The 23,538-nt window shown below is 33.4% G+C and overlaps 1 protein-coding gene across 2 annotated transcripts in view; it reads left to right on the top strand.

The window, feature by feature from the left end:
* Positions 1–20,898, top strand: part of LNPK (lunapark, ER junction formation factor) — a 64,083-nt gene extending 43,185 nt beyond the window's left edge. Inside the window, exons 9-15 of one of the 2 annotated variants that reach the window (XM_084892668.1) lie at positions 1,874–2,086; positions 8,286–8,391; positions 9,781–9,851; positions 10,640–10,810; positions 12,321–12,403; positions 16,075–17,677; positions 18,113–20,898. In XM_084892668.1, the coding sequence (XP_084748794.1) occupies positions 1,874–2,086; positions 8,286–8,391; positions 9,781–9,851; positions 10,640–10,810; positions 12,321–12,403; positions 16,075–16,083 (653 nt within the window). In that variant the 3' untranslated portion in view covers positions 16,084–17,677; positions 18,113–20,898. The remainder of the gene's footprint in view (positions 1–1,873; positions 2,087–8,285; positions 8,392–9,780; positions 9,852–10,639; positions 10,811–12,320; positions 12,404–16,074; positions 17,678–18,112) is intronic. The other variant, XM_084892667.1, reaches the window with a different exon arrangement.
* Positions 20,899–23,538: the final 2,640 nt, after the last annotated feature.

The following is a 23,538-nucleotide window of genomic DNA, read 5'->3' as shown; positions in this document are numbered from 1 at the left end:
ATGACATGCTTATAATTCATTACTGTAGGGGCTGGATTAGAGACTATATTAAGAATCAATGTAAAATTAGTTGACTCCAATAATTATAGTTAACTGGTCATTTGAAAATAGTTAATTGCATGAAAACACTGTTATCTGAAATAGTATGTAATCCAATAAGTATGAGCTATTAATTTACAGATATTATCTTTTTTAATCTTCATAATAACTTTGTGAGGTAAGAATCCATCTGAGAAAAAGTAATAACAGCCAGTATTCTAACCAAACCTTTGTTACCAGAGGGCCCAGGTTCTTAATTAGTAGAGTTAATTGTAGTAAACTGAAATTTGATGCTAGAGCTGTACTCTTGATTGCAATTAACTTTTCATGAAAATCTTTAACTGTCAAAGTCCAAATCTAAATAAAGTATTTTGCTTGTGGGAGTGTGCATTTTTACCAATAATGCCAATTAAAATTTAACTTCTTTAGTTTCAGCCTAATTTGAGATTTATAACAACTTTATGTGATATGTAGAATTAAAAATTTATACGTTCTTCTTTACTTGAGATGTTACCATCAGCATTCAAGTAAGATATTGGTGGGAATGGGGATAGAATTGAATTTTATGCTACCGAGTTAGGGGGATCATAAAACTTTGTGTAGAAGGCCAGATAGTAAGTATAATAAACTAGAGGTCCAGTGCATGAAATTCATGTACTTGAGGGGGGGTCCCTCAGCCTGGCCTGCACCCTCTCGCAGTCTGGGAGCCCTCAGGGAATGTCCAAACGATAGCTTAGGCCCATTCCAGTGGGCCTGAGCTGACAGTCAGACATCCTTAGTGCTGCTGCAGAAAGGTGAGAGGCTCCCACCACCACTGCTGTGCTCACCAGCCAGCCATGAGCCTGGCTTCTGGCTGAGGGGTGCTCCCCCTGTGGGAGTGCACTGACCACTAGGGGGCAGCTCCTGTGTTGAGCTCCTGGCCCCTGGTAGTCAGTGCTCATCACAGGGACCAGTCGGTCCACTATTCAGTTAATTTGCATATTAGCCTTTTATTATATAGGAGAGGACGGCTTTGAGAGCCATATGGTCTCTGTTACAACTACTCAGCTCTTTAAAGCAGCTATTGACAGTATGTAAACAAAAGAGCATTATTGTGTTTCAGTAAAACTACAAAAAGAGGCAGCAGCCTGGTTATGGCACATTTGCTAACCCATTACAGAAATCTTTTAATTTCTGCAACTAAATATAAGATTTATTTATAGTGATACATTATTTATGCTAAGTAGGAAGTTTTTTTTATCGAATGTATTGGCAAAAAGAAATTTACTAAGAAAATAGCAGTAGTGTAAAGGAGAATAGGCATGACACCTAATAGTAAAGAATACTTTTGCAACATTTCTATGACTATTAATTAACTCATAAATTATTTGATAGTACCAGAATATATTTATTCACTCATTTCTTAGAGTTACCATTGTTTTTATCTTGAAAAACTTGCAATTTTCACTAAATTCTGATAAACTTTCCTTTTTTTTTTTTTTTTTTTTTTTTTAACTTTCCTTTATTATAAATTAGTAAGGATTACTCTGTAAAAGACACAACACAGTGGGTGATGATTTTATTTTACTTGAATTTATTTTGAAAAGTGATATTAGTAGATGGATTGAGATCAAGGCTTGTGTAAATATATGCAGTTGACTTCGTAGGTTCAGAAATGGAGTACTTTGTTAGTCAGTTTTCAATGTTACATTTTATAGATTTCTTATTATAAGCAGTTTTGGCCCTACAGATGCCTTTTGCTGTCACAAAAATAAATGTAAAGAATACTTGTGGTATTGGCTAATGTGGTATATTGGATATTAATGTGATTTATACTTTTTATTCTTTTTCTCAGAGATTCGTCAGCGAACTGCAGCTCAAAGAAATCTTTCTTCAACACCAGTAAGGTCTAGCCAGGGCCCTCCTCCACAAGTTCCAGTTTCTCCTGGTCCAACAAAGGACACTTCAGCCCCTGGTGGGCCCCCAGAAAGAACTGTTACTCCAGCCCTATCATCAAATGCGTTACCAAGACGTCTTGGATCCCCTGCTACTTCTGTGCCTGGAATGGGTAAACAGAGCACTTAATGTTATTTACAGTTTATATTGTTTTCTCTGGTTACCAATAAAACGGGCCATTTTCAGACAGTATGGAAATGGCATTTCATTTGGAAATAGCAGAGCAGTTATCTGATTAAGCAGGAGTTCCATATTCAATTAGCCATAACTCTTTACAGCTGGCACCGTGTGATACTGAAATCTATTTCTTGAGCTCATTTAACTGTTATGGCTTCTTTGTTTAAATGGCGATAAAACTTTGTAGTATTCTGTAGTCAACAGTATAGCATATCTTTTTATATTCACCTTTAGAATGGCTCCAGATTTATTTAAAATGGGGATAGAAGAGAACACTTTTGGAATATATTTATAGATTTGCCATACCCTTCACATATATTTTTAAACAGAACAATTAACATATTTCAGGAAGAATATTCCATTATTGTGTATAATACCACTATTGTTAATATGGACTGGTATTAAAGTATTCTTTTTTTAAGCCAAAGAACCTTAGTATTTTGTGACAGATACTTTAGTATAAAGTCCCATTAAATTAGCATATTTTCTTTACTGTTATTTCATTCCTTTGGATTCTCTCTTTTTAAAAAAAATATGTTTTTATTGATTCAGAGAGGAAGGGAGCAGAAGAGAGAGATAGAAACATTGATGTTGAGAGAAAAATCAATGCAACGATTGGCTGCCTCCTGCACACCCTCTACTGGGGAATGAGTCTGCAAGCTGGCATGTGTCCTGATGGGAATTGAACCTTGACCCCCTGTTTCATAGGTTTTTGCTCAATCACTGAACCACACTGATCGAGCATATTCTCCTTTTTTAGTGTGGAGGATCACTAGGGAAGATCCCATTTTGGGAGTGTAACGTATTATATTACCCTGCAATTTTATTTTGGGGTGTGATTGGGGCTTGAAAGTTCATTGCTTTAGCAAGTCACATTAGTTTATGTAGATTTCCATGTCAGGTTCTTGACTTTGATTGTAAATTATACTATTTCAGGTTAATTCTAATTTAGATTATTTTGGTATTTTTATGACTAATTACTAGCATAATTTTTAATGATTTTTGAGGCTATTCGGTAGTTGATATCAGGTATTCAGGACATTTATGTAATAAAATCAATAAGCAATCTAAATGTTAATATTACAGTAGATAGTTTTTCCTGCTCTTCCTTCAAAAAAAGCAGCATAACATTTTAGAAAACTAGAAAACTGTTAATTTATAAACATTAAGAAATCTGGCTATAAATGAAATATATACAAACATTTTTCAAAACAGTTATTGAAAAAATACTTTTAAACTTGACATATAATTATGTTCCTTAAGGTAGCCATATATTTTGTGAAATTGAGAAAAATGAAATTGATTGAAAATTATTTATCTTTCAATTGTTATCTGACTGATTTGAGATACCCATAATGTGTAAAGTTCTTAGTTGTTTAATAAAATAACTGTTTTGGGTGAGAATGCATGTAATATATACAGTTGTATATTTAATTAGTTTTAAAGAAATATAAGTTTAACAACTTATACAAAGTAAAAACTGTATTGCAAATTTCAGAATAGGGTTAGCAGGAATAATGGCCTAAATTTCATAATCATGTCAATATAACATTTTACCAAAGTTTTAAATTAGCTTCTGTGTAAAAGACTGTATTATTTATGTTGAACATTGCCAAAAATATGAATGAGTTAAGTGATTTCTTATAGAGAAGATTAATAATTCATTTTTTTCATTATGCCATATTTGTGGAAGAGAATCAATTTAATGTGTATTACCACAGGGCACCCATATGTTTGAAAATTAATAAGCAGCAGGTACTTGATAATTTGCCAAGCTATGTAAAAATGACCAGTATTCCTACAATGATTGCACTTGATGTTTGTATTAATTACTGTTATCCTTAATAGTATGAAGATGAATATGCATTATTTTAAAAGTTACTAAGTATGTAAGGATTTTAAGATATATTTATGAAATCTGTTGTTTTATATATTCAGATTCCATTATGGACATTTTCATTTTAAACATGTAGAAGTAAAATATTCCAGCAAAAGTTAAGTTGGCTTAAATGCTTTCTGAATCTCATTTGGCATGCTTATTCAAGTCAAAAATTTTATAGGAGTTAACACTTAAGTGTCTGCATTAATGTTTATTTTGTTATGATAATGATTGAATGTTGTTAGTACAAGTAAACAAATAACTTCTATGAGAAAGTCAAAAAAATTACTTGATTTGTAATACTAATTTTTCTAGAACCTAAATTTTATTTACTAATAGTTATAATGTTGGCATCATTTGCTTACTTTTAAGTTGGTTTAGGCCCAACATCCCCTGAGAGATCCCGGATTGTGAGAGGATGCAGGCTGGGCTGAGAGACCTCCCTCCCCCACCCCCCATGTACGAATTTTATCCACTGGGCCTCTAGTTGTGTTATGATTACTTACAGTGTCCAGTACAGTAATGTGCTGTACAGGTTTGTAGCCTGGGAGACATAGGGAGAAAGAGATAGAAAGAGATAATAATACTATACTAGTAGCCCTGCACAATCAGGGAGACATAGGGAGAAAGAGATAGAAAGAGATAATAATACTATACTAGTAGCCCTGCACATGAATCCATGTGCCAGTAGGTTGCTGCCGCCCTCCTGTAGCTCCCCCCATCCCCCTTTCACCCCCCTCAATTGCTGCTGCCTTGCCCCTTCCTGTAGCTCTTGGCCAACTGCTTATAGTTCACTGCCCCACCCTCCTGCAGATCTGTGATCTGGTCATTATACAGTTGGTTGTTACACCTCAGTGCGTAAATGGATAATTAGCATATTCCTCTCATTATATAGGATGGCTTAGGTGTATAGTAGGTTATGTACTGTCTAGGTTTGTATAAGTGTGAATTTGATATTTGCACAATGATGCAATTGCCTAATGCTGCATTTTCCAGAACATATCCCTGTCATTAAGCAATGCATGACTATATGCTGTTCCTGTTGGGTAGAGTGACTATTAAATGTCAACTAGATCAAGTTGGTAGTAGATAATGTTGTTCTTTATCAACACTATATGATTTGCTGTCCTGCCAGCTATTGAGAGAAGGCTGTTGAAATCTCCAACTATAATTGTATATTTGTTGTTGTTTTTTATAGTTCTATAATTTTTGCTTTATGTGTTTTAAAGCTCTATTATGATGCACATATATATTTAGGATTGCTATGCCCACTTGATGAATTGACTTTTTTGTGATTATGAAATTACTTTTTTTATTCCTGAGAATATTTTTTGTTCTAAAATCTACTGTGTTAGGTAGTAATACAACTTCTATAGATTTCTTTTTATTGTTGTTAACATTGGTGTGTGTATGTGTATATATGTTTTTCTACCATTTACTTTTAACTTATTTGGACTTTATATTTAAAATGTCTTTTTTTTTTTTTTTGTAAGTAGCTTATGTTGGTCCTTGCTTTCTTGTTCATTCTGTCAGTCTTTGCCTCATAATGAGGATGTTCAGGCCACATACATTTAATATAATAATTGGTATGTATAGGTTTGAGTTAAATGTTCTATTGTGCTATTTTTCCCCCTATTTGTCCTATCTGTTCTGCTACCTTTCTTATATTCTGCTTTCTTTTGGATTTTTAGTATTTTTAAAAATTAATTTAATTATATTGATTTCAGAGAGAAAGGCATAGGGAGAAAGAGACAGAAACATCCAGTGATGAGAAAAATCATTGATCAGCTGCTTTCTGCACACCCCCCCTACGGGGACTGAGAATTGAACCCTGACCTCCTGGTTCATAGGTCTACATTCAACTACTGAGCCACACTAGCTGGGCTGGATTATTATTATTTTTTTTCATGATTCCATTTTATACATTTTGTTGCCTTATTAGCTATATTGCTTTTGTGTGTAATTTTAGTATTATAATTCCATATTTGTGAAAAAAGTCTTTTAAAAAAGAAGACAAAGATGAAGACTTTTTTCAGACATACAAGTTGAATGATATAAAGAAAAAAATAATGAAAAAAAATATGTTTTTATTGATCTCAGAGAGAGGAAGCTAGAGGGAGAGAGAGAAATATCGATGAGATGTTTTGGGGTTTACAGTATATATCTTTGATATATCACAACTTACACATGATAGGGTACCAATTCATATATAGTTTAAGACTCTAACAACCGTATACTTGCATTTTTCTTTTCTTAGCCTTTGTGCTGCTAAATGTGTTGTCGTACATTTCGTTTCTACATATGTTATAAACCCCACAACAAATTATTTTTTTCCTGCCCAGCCAGTATGGCTCTGGTTGAGCATCGAGCAGGAGGTCATTTTTCCATTCTTGGTAGGGGGGAGACTTGCAGAAGGCAACTGATTAATGTTCCTCTCTCAGATGTTTCTGTCTCTTCCTCTAGCTTCCTCTCTCTGAGATCAATAAAAACATTTTTTAAAAATTAATTTTTTCCTTTATACCATCAGTTATCTTTTAAAAGATTTAAAAGTAGAAGTTTTGTATTTCTACCTACATGGTAAGCATTTCTGGTATTCCTCTTTCCATCTGGTGTCATTTTCCTTCTGTTTGAAGGGACTTCTTTTAACATTTCTTATAATTCTTCTAGTGATGAATTTTTTCAGTTTGTATGTCTGAAAAAGTCTTCATCATTGCCTTAATTTTTAAGACTTTTTTCACTAATATGGAATTCTAATTCGATAATTTTCCCTCAGAATTTCTAACATATTGTTTAATTGTCTTCTGACTTGCTTATTTTTCTGATAAGAAATGTGCTGTCATTTCTATATCTGTTTTCTATACATAATGTATCTTTTTCTGACTGCTTTTAAGATGTCCTCTTTATCACTAGTTTTAAACAATTTGAATATGTTGTGTCTTATTGCAAAATTATGCTTCTTGTGCTTAAGTTTTGTTGATATTTGATCTATGGGTTTATAGTTTTCATCAAAGTTGGAAAATTTTGGTGCATTATTTATTCAAATATTACTTTCTTTTCCCTTTTTCTCTACTTCTGGTCTCCAGTCATATGCATGTTAGAGTAGACTGCTTGAGGTTCTGTAGCTCACTGATGATTTTTTCATTTAAAAATATTCTTAGTCTTTGTTTTATATGGTTTCAATTGCTATATCTTCATAATTACTAATATTTTTTTCTGTAATATGCAAACTGTTATTCATCCCATCTCTGGATTTTTTATCCTAGACATTGTAGTTTTTATCTGCAGAAGTTTGTGCCTCTACTTAACAGTGAATGTCTCCTCTAGATTCTGAAGCATATGGAATATAGTCATAAGTGTCTTAACATATTTGTCTACTAATCCTATTATCACTGTCATTTCAAGGTCATTTTTGATTAATTTTTCTCATGATGGGTTGTATTTTTCTGCTTATTTGGATATGGGATATTTTTATATTCCTATACAAAACTCCTCTGAATACTTGATCAGTGACCTTGACCTGTGAGTTATGAAGTTTTCCACTCTGGTGGGAACATGCAATATTTTTGGCCCTGTGTGAGCTACTTTACCTTTAAATACTTTGGAGCAGTTTTCTCAGGTAGTTTCCTCATATGCTTGTATCAGTCAGTACTCTGTTGAATGGTCTGTAAATCTTTGCTCTGTGCATTCTCTTCGACTTTCCTGTGAACTCAAGCTCCTTTGCCTTCCGCAAAGTTCCAGCTTTATCTCATCTCAGGGGAACGGGTTTACTTCACCTGGGATTACTCTCCCTGAGCTGTTGCCTGGAAATTCTTTCTATTGATATTATAGACAACAAGCTGGGGCAATTGTAGGGTTCATCTTATTTGCTTTTTGTCTGTCAGAAATCTTTATCCTACATTGCCTGATATCCATTGTCTTTAAAACTGTTGCATCGTATATTTTGCATCATATTTTAGTTTGGAAGGTAAATATGACCCCTGTGACTATAATGGTCCAAAGTGGAATTCTGTAATTTATTATTACATGTGTTTTTAAGAATCTGGCCATTTTAAAAATTAGTTTGTACAGAACCTAACATAATTTCATGTCTTAGTAAATTATATATGTTAAATAATTTACAGAGATTTATAATATTCAATGTTATTTTTGTTAAAATCATTTAAATTCTAAAAAGCATAGGTAGTTCTTAGTAAACTGAATTAAAATTTATATGTATTTTATACATATAATTTTTATGTGTTTATTTATTTACCAGGTCTTCATCCTCCAGGTCCACCTTTAGCTAGACCCATTCTCCCCCGAGAACGAAGTGCTTTGGATAGAGTTGTTGAATATTTAGTTGGTGATGGTCCACAAAACAGGTAATGTTTACTAGGATGGTAAAAAAAAAATGAAAATGAAGAAAACGTTTATTGGTCATGGTGTGTATGTTTTGTGTGCATGCACTAGATGCACTAGATTTCTATAGTTTTGTAGCTCCTGTTTCCTTATTTTAAAACATAATGGACTATTTCATAGCCCTGCAAAAGAGTATGCATTCAGTTTTGTGTTTTTGTTTTTTCCCAGTAGGAGTTTAGATAAAGTATGGAAGTAAAATACTGAAATATATGTATTTCAGTACTATATTATAATACTACTCTACAGTTATTTTTAGAGAAATTGATTCTTTTCACTAAAACTTTTAAAATTGAAGAGCATACAATTAGTGAAAACTTGATAGGTTTTAAGAAATATAATTTTAGCCAAACCGGTTTGGCTCAGTTGATAGAGCGTTGGTCTGTAGACTGAAAGGTCCCAGGTTCGATTCCAGTCAAGGCCATGTACACTGGTATGCAGGGAAGCTGGTCAATGTTTCTCTCTCAAAAATGTTTCTAGCTCTCTATCCCTTTCCCTTCCTCTCTGTAAAAAATCAATAAAATATATTAAAAAAAAAAAAAAAGAAAAGAAGTGTAATTTTATAGATCAGTGCTAGACTTGGTGATGGTGATGATTTTAATAACATGAGGATAATTTATATGTATTTGGCACTTACAGTTTTCAGAATGTTCTTTCAATTATTTATTTGATCCTTATAATAATTTTAGGAAGAGAGTTATGATATAGCAATTGTCATAATATAGACTTAAGAATTTTTTTTAGGATAGTAGAGTAGATATTTGACAAGGTTATTGGTTAATGTTATCAATTTAATAAAGGGGCTAGATAAAATTAACAATAAATTATATGTTATTCAAAACAAAGAATAGAATGAGTCTATAAATAGAAAGTGAGGAAGATGTTTAAGTGTAACTAGGATAAGTATAGGAATTATGGCGTAGAGAAATTAATCTTTGGGTTGAACTAAACAAAATTAATTTCTTTACTACAAAACTTCTCATTGAGAATCCCTAAGAAGTTCCATCTTTTCCATTCTTATCTGACTACATATTTTGAGTCTATCATCCCCAGATACTTTAGGAAACACTGAGGTGTTCTGTTACCAAATGTTTCTGCAAACTTAAAAAAGTTGTATTCATTTGACTGATTGCTTAGTTTATTTTTAATTTGATACATAAATTATATTTTAAAATGGTTGAAATTTTGACTATTATGTTTAAACAGTATTGTTTATTGTTTACTAAGAACATCTGTATAGTTTGCTATGACATACTTAGCTATGTTAAAATATAAGTTAGCTATGATGGCTAAAGTAGCTTTTCCCATGGGCTTTGTTTGCATTTGTAATTAGTATATTTTTCCTTTTGGTATAGGTATGCCCTTATATGTCAGCAGTGTTTTTCTCATAATGGCATGGCATTGAAAGAAGAATTTGAATACATTGGTAAGAATTATTAGGCAGTTAGATTTAAATATTTCATGCTTAATTTTTTATTCTATGCCTGCTCCCATCTAATGTCATTTTAATTTTGGTACTGTCTCTGTATATATTTTTCAAGCTATTGTCCTTATTTTAGAACATAGCAAAGCAGGAAAGACAAATGAGATTTTTCTCATAACAATGTACAATCTCTAGGCCAGCGGTTCTCAAACTTCACTGTGTATCAGAATCATCTGAAAAGCTTTTAAAAAGTATGAAGCCCAGGGCCCATCTACAAGAAAGTCTGCTTTAATTGATATGGGGTGGGGTTCTGGGCATCAGCATGGTTTTAAAGCTCTTCAGATGATTCTCATGTATAGCCACTATTAAAGAACTTTGTACTAAATTAATTATGTTTCTCATATATGATATACTACACTTTCTTGGGTAAATGAGGAAGGTTCTGGGTTTAAAAATACCTAATGACTCTGGTGACTAGAAATGTAATTTCTATAATACACTTAGGTCATTATTAATATTGTTTTGCAATTATTAGTTAACCTGCTATATAACTTATCTTTTCTAATCTAAAATTAATATTCTAATAATAATTAGAAAGTATACTTTAAAATTAGCTTTGGTTAGAACACTTGCAATAATATTGCTAAAACCACATATAATTTCACTAGGGATAAATAACTTTTGAAGAGTTCTTTGACTATTTGCAAAAGTAATCTTGTGAGTTATCTGACTATCCTTGAGTTTTCTTTGGTTTGTGGTTTTGTTTATTTATTTTTTTTAATTCTCTGCAGCTTTTCGGTGTGCCTACTGTTTTTTCTTGAATCCTGCAAGAAAAACCAGACCTCAGGCTCCAAGACTGCCAGAGTTTAGTTTTGAGAAGAGGCAGGCTGTGGAAGGCTCAAGTTTAGTTGGCCCCTTGCCTGCAGGAAGTGTGATTTCATCAGAGAACCTGATAAGTGAAGGTATGGATGTGTTCATTAAAAAATTTTGTCTCTTAATAATGTTTACTATTTTAACAATAACAGAATAATGCTTTTAAATAAGAATGGATTTATTTATCAGATTTTGCAGAATGCATATATCACTTATCACTCTGATACTGTAGCCTCCTGTGTAATTGGTATGATGTGTTTTAGTTTTAAAATATAACTTGTTAAGCAGCATCCAGTAATAGCTAGGAAAACATTGTTTATGGAGTGACCTCTTCTAATAACAGAAGATTTGACTGGTAATGTTTTTATGGAATCATTTTTTCCCCATTTTATTTAAATGGAGCAGATTATGATAATTATGGGGCAACTATAAGATACAATTTTTTAAAAATTGCAATTGATATTGATAAAGTAAGCTTTTGCTTACCACTTGAATTAGAAGTTACTGCAAGCAAGAGACCTTGGAATTGGAAAGGCATCCTTGCATCCTTTAGTTGACTGTGTTGGTATCGCTGGTAGTCCTTTGAAACAGTTTATCTTGATCAGTGAGACTAACATTGCTGACACATGCCTTGATGTAAACAACCTTATTTTAGAGAAACAGAGTTCATCAGAATTCATTGGATTTTAGGCCTTATCTTGCAATTCTATTTTAGGAATTCTTGAGGAAGTTTCATGAAAAAAAAAAAAAATGGAAAAGATGAGTTGGAAGAGCTGTCTATTAATTGCCAACTATTTCTTGCTGTTAATAATGAGGTGAGGAGCTGTTTTTAAGCAGCTCTGAATTCTGAAGATTGCTAAAATTATGATTCAGGCTATGATATTTTGGTGCTATAGAGAAAAAAATTCATATTGGAAGTTTAGCTTACATAGTTTATTTAGCAATCAATATTCATCCTTTTAAGTTTTAGGAATTATCATTTACATGTATTTGATTTCTTCTTTATAAAAGCATTGAGTGTGGGAAAATTGCTTTAAAAATAATATGGGGGAATTTTCAGATAAGTTTTATGAAAATTTGTGTATCTTTTTTAAAAAATTGAATAATAAAATACATGTGTTGACTCAGGCTTGGCTTTGGGCTTAATAACAAATACCAAAAGGAATTTGAATAGATAGGCATGACAAGAGGTCTGCTACTTCCAAAAGTGAATCAAAGCATTTATCTTCTCCAAGTCTGCAACATCAACTCCAAACATAATAGATTTTTTTTCGTTTGCTTAAGTCATGCTCTGAGCTTCATGCTGTCACATGAAAATCATCTGCCTCACCAATACACCCTCTTGGAACTGGAAAATGAAAGACTTTCTTACTTGAAGATGCCTAGAGGAAACATTGAAGTCCTTTCCATGAGTAACCTTGCTTATGAAAGCTAAAGTGAATATTTGAAAGCCAATAGTTGGGACAAAAAGAAAAAGAAAAATCAGCCAACAAAATAAAATCTTGATAATGAGCCTAATGCTTTTTATTTTCAGCTAAGGTCAATATAGATAGTTAGCAAACAACACCGAGCTATACCTTTCCTTCTCATCTAATCTAGGAGGAGCAATACCCCAGATGCCTCATTTTCTGTCTGAAATCTCTGGAGTGAAGTCTAACTGGGTCATATTCAACCCTAATAAGGTAATATTAATAGGTGAAGATAAAATATGAGGCAGAGTCTAGTAACTTCATAGTGCTAGAAACTGAAGCAACACTTGCATCTGATTTAAGATTATCTTTAGAGTAGTAACTTTCAAACTTCTCTTTGGATTCATTAAAATGGCAATGAGCACCATTTACTTCTTTGGCTTTCTAGAAGATTGAACTTTTCTCCAAGACTCGTATCTCAACACTATGATATACAGTTATCAATTTCAAGCTGGATTCCTTCAGTAAATGACTGGAAGTATTTTTGATGAACAGAGAAGATGCATTTGTTTTGAACACTGGAGGCATATCTTTATGATTAAATTGAACTATTAAGATCATATTATCTTAATCATCTATTCTCTATGCTGACAGGCAGTGTAATTGAGGGCTTAGATTTCTGATTTCTACAATTTTTCTGCTATAATTTTTATATTTTTTAAATATTGCAATAGTTCCTTGATAGCAGCAAAAGCTGTTAAAATTCAGTTATTGAATTTACAGATGGAATGAAAAGGTAACTTTCTTCCATTTGAATTTTCTTTCAGTGAATATTCTAAAATAATTTATATGAATAATCTAGACTCAATAGAAGACACCTTCTTAAAAACTGTGATGTGAAACTTTGGAATTAAGTTGTGTCTTGATTCTGCTACTAGATTTTGCATTTAGGATGAGGCACAAGGCTTTTGAATTTTTTGGACCACTCTTTAGAACAACATATGATATCTTGTAAAGTTTTCATCGGAGAAGGAGACCTAGAAGAAACTTCTTTCATTAATTGCTCATTTGAATTCCTAGAAGTTTTTTGTTGTTGTTGTTGTTGTTTTTTTGTTTTTAGAATTGTATATAGAAAATGCTTTGGTAATAGAATATTAAAGAAACACAAGAAATTAGGACTATGGATTGTCTTTGTATCTAAGAGCATACTAGGTATGGTATTCCAAAGTAATGAATTGCTTTTAGGTTCCTCAGTTTCTTTTATGGTTAAATGGATGGTATAGTAATACTTGAATCTGCTAAACCACATTAAAGTGGTTTATCAGTTTTGCTTTTAAAAAATATGCAATCCAAAATACCTGACATATAGCATTTTTTTGTTTTGTTAGCTATGGTAAGAAAGTATGAAGTTTTTACATTGTTAATATACTAATTCAGTGGTTTTAGGCTAGCATGTTTGAAAAATATTACTTTCATTGCTCAGTTGTATTTGTCTAAATTTTATTTAATTGTATTAGGAAAAAATAGCTCTTCTTCAACTAGAAATAATTTGCTAATAAAACTCATGGCACCTAATCAATACTATAAATAGTAACAAGTAAAATTTATATAATGTAGAAATTTATCTTGATAACTTGATTTCTGCTCTTCCTTTCTTTTAAGGAATATACTGTTACTATTAGATTCTGTTAATCTAGAGAAAATTCTATTTGTAGTATCGTTTGTTATGATGCTCTATGATATTTAACTATTTGATATGTAAATTTTGTTGAATTCTGTATATTTACTAGATCTACTAGAATAAAGCTTATACCTTTATTTATATTTAATTATGTACAGTTTATCAAGTTGCAAATTAACCATAGTATCAGTTTGCATGCTTATTTTATTCATAAAGATCTTTTGGCCTGCAGATTCTCTTTTCTAAAATACCTTCACTGAAAACAAACAAACAATTTTGTAGCATTGCTTAATGACATTCTTACTCATCTAATGGATTTGTTCACCAATGGTAAATAAGCAGTATTTTGTGTATTGAATACTAGAGATCTGGTGCATGAATTTGTGCATGGGTGGAGTCTCTTGAGGTGGCCTGCAAGATCGGGACCCAGCTCATGCCCCCAGCCTCTCAGCCCTGCCTGGCACCCTACTGTGGCCTGGCACCACCCCCTCACCTGCTCCACCATCCCACCTGCAGGATGTGTTTCTGAAAGTAGTTGTATCATAGAGCTTTAACATTTAAACCATAGACTTTGATACCTCTCTTGTTTAGTACTGAGGCAGTCTGTCTGACAGAATCTGACAAACTAAGTGGGCCTATGTTCACTTCAACATGTTTATTGGTGAATTGAGTCGTGGATTCCGAACTTCTTTCATTTTGTTTGGCTTTCTTTGTTTGATTCAGAAGGCTTACTAAATTTTTAACAAATTGTAAAGTTCTTGGCAAGTAAGTATTGTGGAAAGCCATAATGTAAAATTCTATTGATAAATTTTGTTAGGGTAGAATTACAAATGGTTAGTCACTCTTAAAGTTTTCCATTGAAGGCCTTACTTGCCCAAGTAGCAGAATTATCTGTCCATGTCTATAGAATTTTATCTGCACTGTTTGCTTTCCCTTTTTGCACTGGAACATTCAAATAACAGACTCAGTCACTCTACAGCTTTTTACCTTGGATTTTTGTAAGATTTGAAGTGGTGCAGCAATGCCATTTTAAATTCCTTTTGAAATAAAAATAGCATTTTTGTGACATTTGTTATATGATTTAAGAACCATTCCTTACTACTTTTTTTGTGGTTATATGAAGTTTTTATATAGTAAAACCTCATTAACTCGGATGTTCCTAATTGTATAATTTTGGCTATTCATCCTAAATGTAAAAATTGGAAAAAAGTTTACAGTTCTGTAAAATAGATTCTATCATAAAATATCTGTATAGAAACAATTGTTTTAAAATATCACACACACACTTTGTACTACATAAGGAACTAAACTAGAACTTTTTACTGATGTAGACTGGTCTTCACTCCATAAATGCTGAATCAATAACATTTGTTGTATGTCATAAGGGATCTTCTATGGGGAAAATCTGCTTATTTGTTTAGCTGATGTGATTTAACCTTATCTTCCTAGCAAAAGCAGTTGCTATTTATTATAAAAACTGCTCTGGTCATTCCCTCTTCCATCCCATTCTTTAAACATAAAGAATTATAGAGACTTTATATAATAAAATTGTTATTAAATTATTAAGATTTGAGTTTAATGAAACTTACTAGAGAGTTTAAAAGGAACAAATTTTTAGGTGGGGAGCAAGACCTTTAATTAGTCTCCGTTTTAGAGACAGGAACAAAAGTCAAAGACCCTTTTCTTTCTCTCCCTACCATTGTATATATAGGTGTATAGCATATTCTGACCCAGAGGTTTAAATCATGAGGATTTGTCTTATATAGAGGGACAAGGGGACACTTGTCATGCCTTTGGAAAAGGTGGATAATATAGATGTAAGGTCTTGGTCTATAGACCTTCTAAAGTCTGGGATAATAGAGATGTAAATCAGTGTAGGAAATAGCACCACCTACATACATGCAAAGGTACATATTTACACGCTGCTCACAGGATTGCCTGGCACAAGGGAGACAGTTTCTTTAAGAAACATAATCTGAGATTTAATACCCTATTTTGTTTGCTGGGCTATTGTCTTACAGCACATAATTCTATTGGGGCTTTGTTTGATTGAACATTCAACTTTCAAATGCATCTTTAGGAAAATTCTTAAATAATATGAAAATTTCTAAATTTTATGAAAATATGGTACTTTAGATAAAGTATGGATTTGTTTTCCCCAAATTGTTTTTTTTTCTTTCTGTTGTACCAATTCATATACCTACCTTATTTAGCAATTTTAACATTTTTGTATTCCTGAAGTCTTAACTCTTTGTCTTTTCAGAATCTTTAGAAGAACAAGATGTTTTGGGTAACACTACAGAGCAGATAGAGGACAAAATAACAGATACAGAGCAAACAAATGAAGTGATTGAAAAAGCATCTGGTACAGAGGAACCAGAAGAAAAGCAAGAGGAGACAGAGAAGGAGGAAACCTCAGCGAATGAAGCCAAATCAATAGTTTCCAAAGCTGATTCTGTTCCTGATTCTATTTCTGATGCTATTCCTGATTCTATTCCTAATCCTGAATTAAGTGGAGAATCATTGATGACGATGTAGTAAATGCTTCCACATGCCTTCAACTGGATAGCTGTAGTTTTGTTGATATCAGTTATTGCTTTTTAGGCGGTGCTTTTTTTCTCTCTCTAAGGATATGCTTGATATCATTTGAATTCAGATTGCTTAGCTATTTCAATTTGTCAAAATTGTATCTATTAGGTATTAAAACTACAAGCAAGTGATATCAGTAAAGTAAAATATTTTTGAATGTACAAAGACCCACACTGGCTTTTAGATTTTTTTTTTTTTGCATTCTAAAAGTAAACAAACATGATAGCATTCTTGTTTTTTATATGTGTGACCTGTAAATAATATCCATTTTTGACATAGGAAGAACTTTGGTTAGAAATAAGTTCTAACAGTGTTTGTTTTAAGGAATGAGACTCAAGATTTTTAATAGTTCATCATTAAAAATGGATAGAAGTTTTACTCTCAAGATATTTGCCAGGGGCAGGGAAATGTCTATTTAGGCATTTACATTAAGCACTATAAAAGTTATAACTATATAGGCATTGATAGGAATTCTCAGTAAGAATGCAATTGAACAGTCAAGTGCAGTGTTTCTTTTTTGATGTCTCTTATTTTGCAGCTGGGCCAAAGGCACATAATATTATAATTAGCTTATGTTTACATAGCATAGGAAATATTTCTGCACTTGACTGTAACGAGTTCTGAGCATTATTTATACTTGTAAAATAATGATATTATAAGTGAATTTTGTGCTCTTGTGTGTATTTTGTTAAGGAAAATAAAGATGATCTGGCAGTAGTTTCTTTTTGTTAAATATCTAGACTTCTTTAGACAGAATCTAGGTGGATGACTTAGCTACCTGAAAAAATCTTAGCAGGAAGAGCTCACAATACAACTCTGTAGCTACTGCTGAGGGCAACTTATGATGCTTTTATTGAGACTTGTTACCTTCTGAATGCAGGGAACTAGTGACCTTTAGAGGTTCTAATCAGAGATTAGGTTTTTCTGATTCAGGAAAACTATAGGCCATTTGTAATTTGTAATTTTGAGAGAAAAATAAAGTTCTATGAGAATAGGCAGTTCATTGGACTTAATATGTGTTTTAAAGATTAACTGAGAAAAATTTTGATCCAGAATAGTAATTCTGGTACCTTAAACACTGTAGTTAATCTTTTCTGTCTTTCACCTCTCTTTTCCATTATTAAAAAAATTTAAATCAAGTTATGACAAAAGGAGAAATGTATAGGAATGGTGTGTATAGCAAATATTTCTAAGTTGTACATAGCTTATTAAAATTTTAATAAAATGACATTTGTTATTTAAAATTCATGTTTATGATTTAATAACTTATCAGTTAGGTATTTTTTTTTAATATATTTTATTGATTTTTCACAGAGAGGAAGAGAGAGACAGAGAGTTAGAAACATCGATGAGAGAGAATCATCGATCAGCTGCCTCTTGCACACCCCCCACTGGGGATGTGCCCGCAACCAAGGTACATGCCCTTGCCCGGAATCGAACCCGGGACCTTTCAGTCCGCAGGCCGACGCTCTATCCTAGGGGTGTCGAACTCAATCAGAGAAGGGGCCAAAATCTAAAATCCAGCCTAAATCGCGGGCCGAATGGTTTACTGAACAGTCATAAACTGACAATGTCATAAACTGACAGCGGAGTGCAGTGATGACAGCGCGGTGCGGGCCACATTGCAAGGCCTGGCGGGCTGGATTTGGCCCGCGGGCCTTGTGTTTGACACATGTGCTATCCACTGAGCCAAACCGGTCCCGGCCAGATAGGTATTTTTAAGAAACTCAATCTGTTAATAGTCTGAAGCATCACGGTTTAGTGATCCAATTTTTTGAGATTACAGAAATAGGCTTAAATTTTGCCTCTGCAGTCTTAGTATGAGGATGATTAAACACAATTTATGTAATGTTCCTACCTCAATGCCTGATAATAGATATCAAGTAAATATCATTTTATGTTATTGATATCCTTATGAAATAGGAAAGGGCCATAAATTCTTCCTCTTGCAGATAAAGAAATGAAAAAACAATATGAACATGTAATTCAGCTGCTCAGAATCAAGCCAATGTTTTCTGCATCAACTTTTACCTATGATATACATATATACAAATATATAAAGGAGATAGGAACCTAAGGTTACAGAATATAAACTCTATGGAAGTTTTTTGGATGAGTTTAATCAGGTTTTAGTAACACCTTGCTGATTCTTCCTGCTACAAAATATTCAAATTCTGATGTACATTGCTTGAAACTACCCCAGAGAAATATAATTTAGTCATTAGAATCAAGCAAATATTATGATTAATATATTTGAAAGAAATATGGAAAGTTAAAAGTGGATTAGTAATATTAATGTTAGAGGTAACATGCTATAATCAGTATCCTTTAAAATAGAAAAGTTTATTCTGATATTGTAATAAACAGTTAATGGTTGAAAGAGTGATGACATGTCCTATTTCTGATTATTAAGGATAGTATAAATGAGGAAAAGCAAACAACTAAGTGCTATTAGCTACAGTGACCTTAACTTCCCCATTTACATGCTTAACAGGTCATCTAAACTTTTCTCACCGTGCCTTCAGCATACTCTACAAACGTGGTGTGGCTCCTCCCCATCCATCCAGTGTTATGCTGTGCCCTCGGCAGCTGCTTTCAATTCTTTGACCATGCTGAGCCCTTTCCTGCTTTAGGTCTCAGCTTAGATATTCCCTCAGAGAGATGCCATCCCAAACTCACTAAAGTGGTGTGTGCTTTTTACTCTTACATATGTCACTTTGTCTCTACTATTTCAAATAAGTATTTTGCTTACTAGTTTACTGTCTATCTTCAACATAAAATCTGTGTGTGAAAGGCTCTTGTTGACTTATTTACCACTGCATCTCCAGGGCCTGGTGTCTGACACACATTTATTATGTGAATGAGTAATTCGTTGCTAGATGCAATGAAAACTGTCCTTATTTTACTGCTTCGCAGTGTGGATGTTGCTGAACACTGTCCTCTGTCTGAAGCACTTCTTTTTCTTCTGGTTCTGAGTGCTCACACTGTTCTCTTATTTCTCGGGCCCTCCTTCTCTCAGTGTCCTTTGCAGGCTTCCTTTAATGTTGCTATTCCATAGCTTCTATCTAGTGCCAGCACTTCTTCAACCCATATGTCCTTTCTCCAGGGGCTCTCACCAACCTCTGTGGATTAGATTACCATCTGTTGCTCAGATTCTCAGACCTCCAGCCTTGATCTGTTTCCTTCACTTCAAAGTACCACATTCACCTGCTTGCTGGAATGTCTCTCACTATCAACATACCAAAAAATGAACACTATTTTCTCCTTCAAAACTTTCAAACCACCTGTGTTTCTCATCTTCTCAAATAGAGCCATTATTCAAGCCAGGAACTAGAGTCTAATTCCTTTCCCCTTTGTCCTATATCTTCACTGTCAGTTTCTGTCTCCTAAACATCTTCCAGGTAATATTCTCAATTTCTCTGCCTATTAACAATACATTAATAATAAGCATTAGCATTCTAACTCTGTGCCTGGCAACATGCTGTTTATGAGTATTGTTTTATTTGTTCTTTGGCAATAACCCTGTGAAGATTTTTTATCTCTGGATTATAGAAGAGAAAACAGAAACAGCAAGTTGGTAAGTGGAAAACAGATTCAAATGCAGGCAACTAACTGCAGAAGTTTTCCTATTAATTACTATTGTACTGCCTTCTAATTCATCATCTCAAAACTGTCTCTTAACTGATTTTCTTGTCTCCAGTCTTGCCTTGCTGTCCTGTGCACTGGAGTTTTCAAAATTAGAAATTGAATCATACCACCACACCACTGCTTAAACACTTTAATGATTCCTCTCTGGTCTTGGGAAGAGGTCTGAATTTACTGATATGGCCTGCAGAGCCTGTGTAATTCTGCTAATTACCTCTAGCATTTCTTACCACAAATACTGCCACTGTCCCCCCTCTCCCCTCCACATACACATTTTTAATTTTGCTACATTAATATTTTCTGTGGTGGGCATATGCAAAGTGTTTCTAATCCCCCAACCTCCTTGTGTTCTTCCTCTGCCTGCAGTATTTCCCCACTCACATAGTCACAGGGACCAAGGGCACTCAATAAATAGTTGTTGACTTGAAAAAGTTGCAGTTAAAACTCAAGTTCAGAAATTTTGCTAGCTGTTAAGTTATGCCTTTTATTTTTGAAATGGATCTTTCTCATTTATACATTGGACACAATATTGTTATGGAGAATATAACTAAATCAGAGCTATAGCTGTGTGTGTGTGTGTGTGTGTGTGTGTGTGTGTGTGTGTGTGATGAGAGGTTTAATTAATTCATTTAATACTGTATGCTAAGTGTTAGAAAAGCTAAGTGACTTATAAAAGGTCATAGGAATAAATAGCATGTCAACTAAGCCAAAACTCAGATCTCTTAATGCAAGATGTTTTATATTGAAACAACAATTTTACACTGTCAATATTTGTGTTAGTGTTTAAGATTTAAAATGTAACATGTTTACTTCTATTTCCAGTTGACGGCTACTTAACTCTTTAAAACTAAAACATTTTTTTTCCTTGTAATATTATTTTACAATATTACTTTCCAATATCACCTGTTGAATTGTGTGCAAATCAGCTAGACAACAGGTCAAAGAATGGCGATAACGTATGGAATTATGGATAAGATTGTGAAACAATTGTGGAGAGCTGCTTTAGAAAATTGGAAGAAAATGCAGTGTTATTATCTAGGATAACTTTAATTCATTGCAAAAATTATATGCGATTTAGATATAGTTTATGAGCTACAAAGGGCTATTAAAAATAATATGTAAAGATGAAGCAAAACATGGTTGTGAATCGATGGTCTGCTAAATTTTACAGTTTGTAATTTGACTTGTTTCAAAAACATTTCATCTGAATGTATAAATTCTACCTGGTTAATAAGTTAATATATCCAGGCTCTGAATTTAGGTAATAAATATAAAAATACAGAAAAGTACTTTATTAGAATATAAACAAGAATAAAAATTAAACAAGAACCGGATTAAAACATTAAATTGTATCAGTCTATAAATTATTGTCTCAGCTGAATTTCTTTCCTCCTCAGAAGTTAATCTACATTTTATACTTTAATACTATTATATTTAAAAATGCCTTTTTAGAAATTGTTGCATTTACTGATAGTAGGTGGCCCCCAACTGCCCTTTATCAGTTTGCCTTTGTGTGAAACTTAGATGCCATTTTTCATTTTATTTTAATCAATTTTTTATTGATTTCAGAGAGGAAGAGAGAGGGGAGAGAGAGTCGAAACATCAATGAGAGGGAATCATTGATTGGCTGCCTCCTGCATACCCCCTACTGGGGATCAAGCCCACAACATAGGCATGTGCCCTTGACTGGAATCGAACCTGGAACCCTTCATTCTGCAGGCCGGTACTCTATCCACTGAGCCAAACCAGCTAGGGCCCATTTTTCATTCTTTCTCCTCCAGAGGTCCTGTTGTATGTGGATTAATTTATGCTACTCATGGGCTTTAGGAGAAAAAAAACAAAACACTATTTACATACATAGTTCTATCTTAGTTGATGTTTTTTTAAAACCTAGATTTTCTGCTTTATGTATTTTTCTCTAGATTTAAAAAATATGTATACCTTCCTTTTTTTCTTTGGCAGCAAACTTGGTAGAAGTTGGAAGCACTCTGAGAAGATTAAAAAGTGTTCTCAAAAATCTCAGTCATAAATTAGCTTTTTAAAAGTTCTTATTCCAGGATTATATGAGAATAATCCAAATTTTCAGCTGCCAAAGACTTTTACCAGATCCCTGGCACTTGATTTAGGAAAACTCGGGAAAATAATTTACTTTTGTGAAAATAAATATTTCTATCATAGTCTGATTTTGAAGGGTGAAGAAAGTGTGGAATTAAATGAACATTTTTTGGATACCTACTCTTAGTCAGGCACTGTGCTCTGGGTACTTAAGTACATTCTCTTACAGTTCTCAAAACCACCATGTGAGGAGTTGGAATTCTGTTCAAGCAGGGATTACATTAATTTCCCAAGACTTCTTAATTTATGGATGTTGTAAATGGAATTGGAACCTAGGATTGTCAAGTCCTTGTCTTTTTCACTCCCAATGAGTTCTCTCCTTTGGTAGCTGAAAGACATAGACTAATGCTCTTTTAGGTTCTCATATTTTTGTGATAACTCAAGTGTTACTTCACCAGCCGTCTTCTCTTAGCCTAACACTTGTCAGACTCTCCAGTCATAACCCTCCCCTTGAAATTCTTTCATAATATGAAGGCAGAGACATATCTGTTTTTGTTCATCATTACATTCCTAATGTCTGGCATCTAGAAGACACACTAAGTTATCTGTTGAGTAGACAGTACGCATGCACGTGCACACAGAGAATGGGAAATACTGCTGTCGTTTAGTAAAGATTTTAGAGTTTGGGGAATTTTGCAAATATCCTATTAGTTCAATTATTCAGTAGGGAAAGAGCCAGATAACTTTTAGCTTGTAATTGAGGCAAATTCCAATGGACTCCTTTGTCTTTCCTCTTAATATTGATCCATCACCTGCATTGTTGTTGGAGCTTTCTAAAACATAAATTAAAAATGTTAAAGCTCATTTGAGGATGGCAGACTTCTCAGGTGGTTTGTAAGGATGCCCTTCAGAATGTGAATTACTTTTCCAGACTTCTCTCCCACTCCTCTCCCTGATGCTCTGATGGCAGATGAATATTCCATCCTGAGAGATACTCAGCACTGATCTCATATGATACTATCCTTGTTAAACTCTCCTCTCTTTAAGGCCTAGCTTTGTCTGTAACCTGAGGGATATCTTTCTCAGCTGTCCTAAGCAGTTACTTGCTTTTTGTTCCCCTTGCACTTGATACACTATATGTAACTTGTAGTGTCCTGACTCTTGTTATTGTCAACCTCCCTTATTTGACTGTAAACACTGAAGACAGGCTATATTTTTCAATTTTTACTTTCTCTTGCTCTCCTCAAACAAAACAACACAAATTAAAACAAAACATTAGCCTGGCATGGTGTCTGCTACATGCATGTTGAGAGTGGATTTGTATAAATATGTGGTAGAACTGACCTGGTCAGCACTAACTAGTAGTTGTGTGCTTCTATCTGAAACTCCTACACATAAAGTAATTGGAACTAGAAAGTGAGGACTAGCTCAAGATAGG

Source organism: Pipistrellus hanaki (assembly GCF_964339955.1).
Source record: "Pipistrellus hanaki genome assembly, chromosome: 8".
NCBI lineage: Eukaryota > Metazoa > Chordata > Mammalia > Chiroptera > Vespertilionidae > Pipistrellus > Pipistrellus hanaki.
The sequence above is the reverse complement of the archived record's forward strand: the minus strand, read 5'-3'. Positions and strand labels throughout refer to the sequence as shown.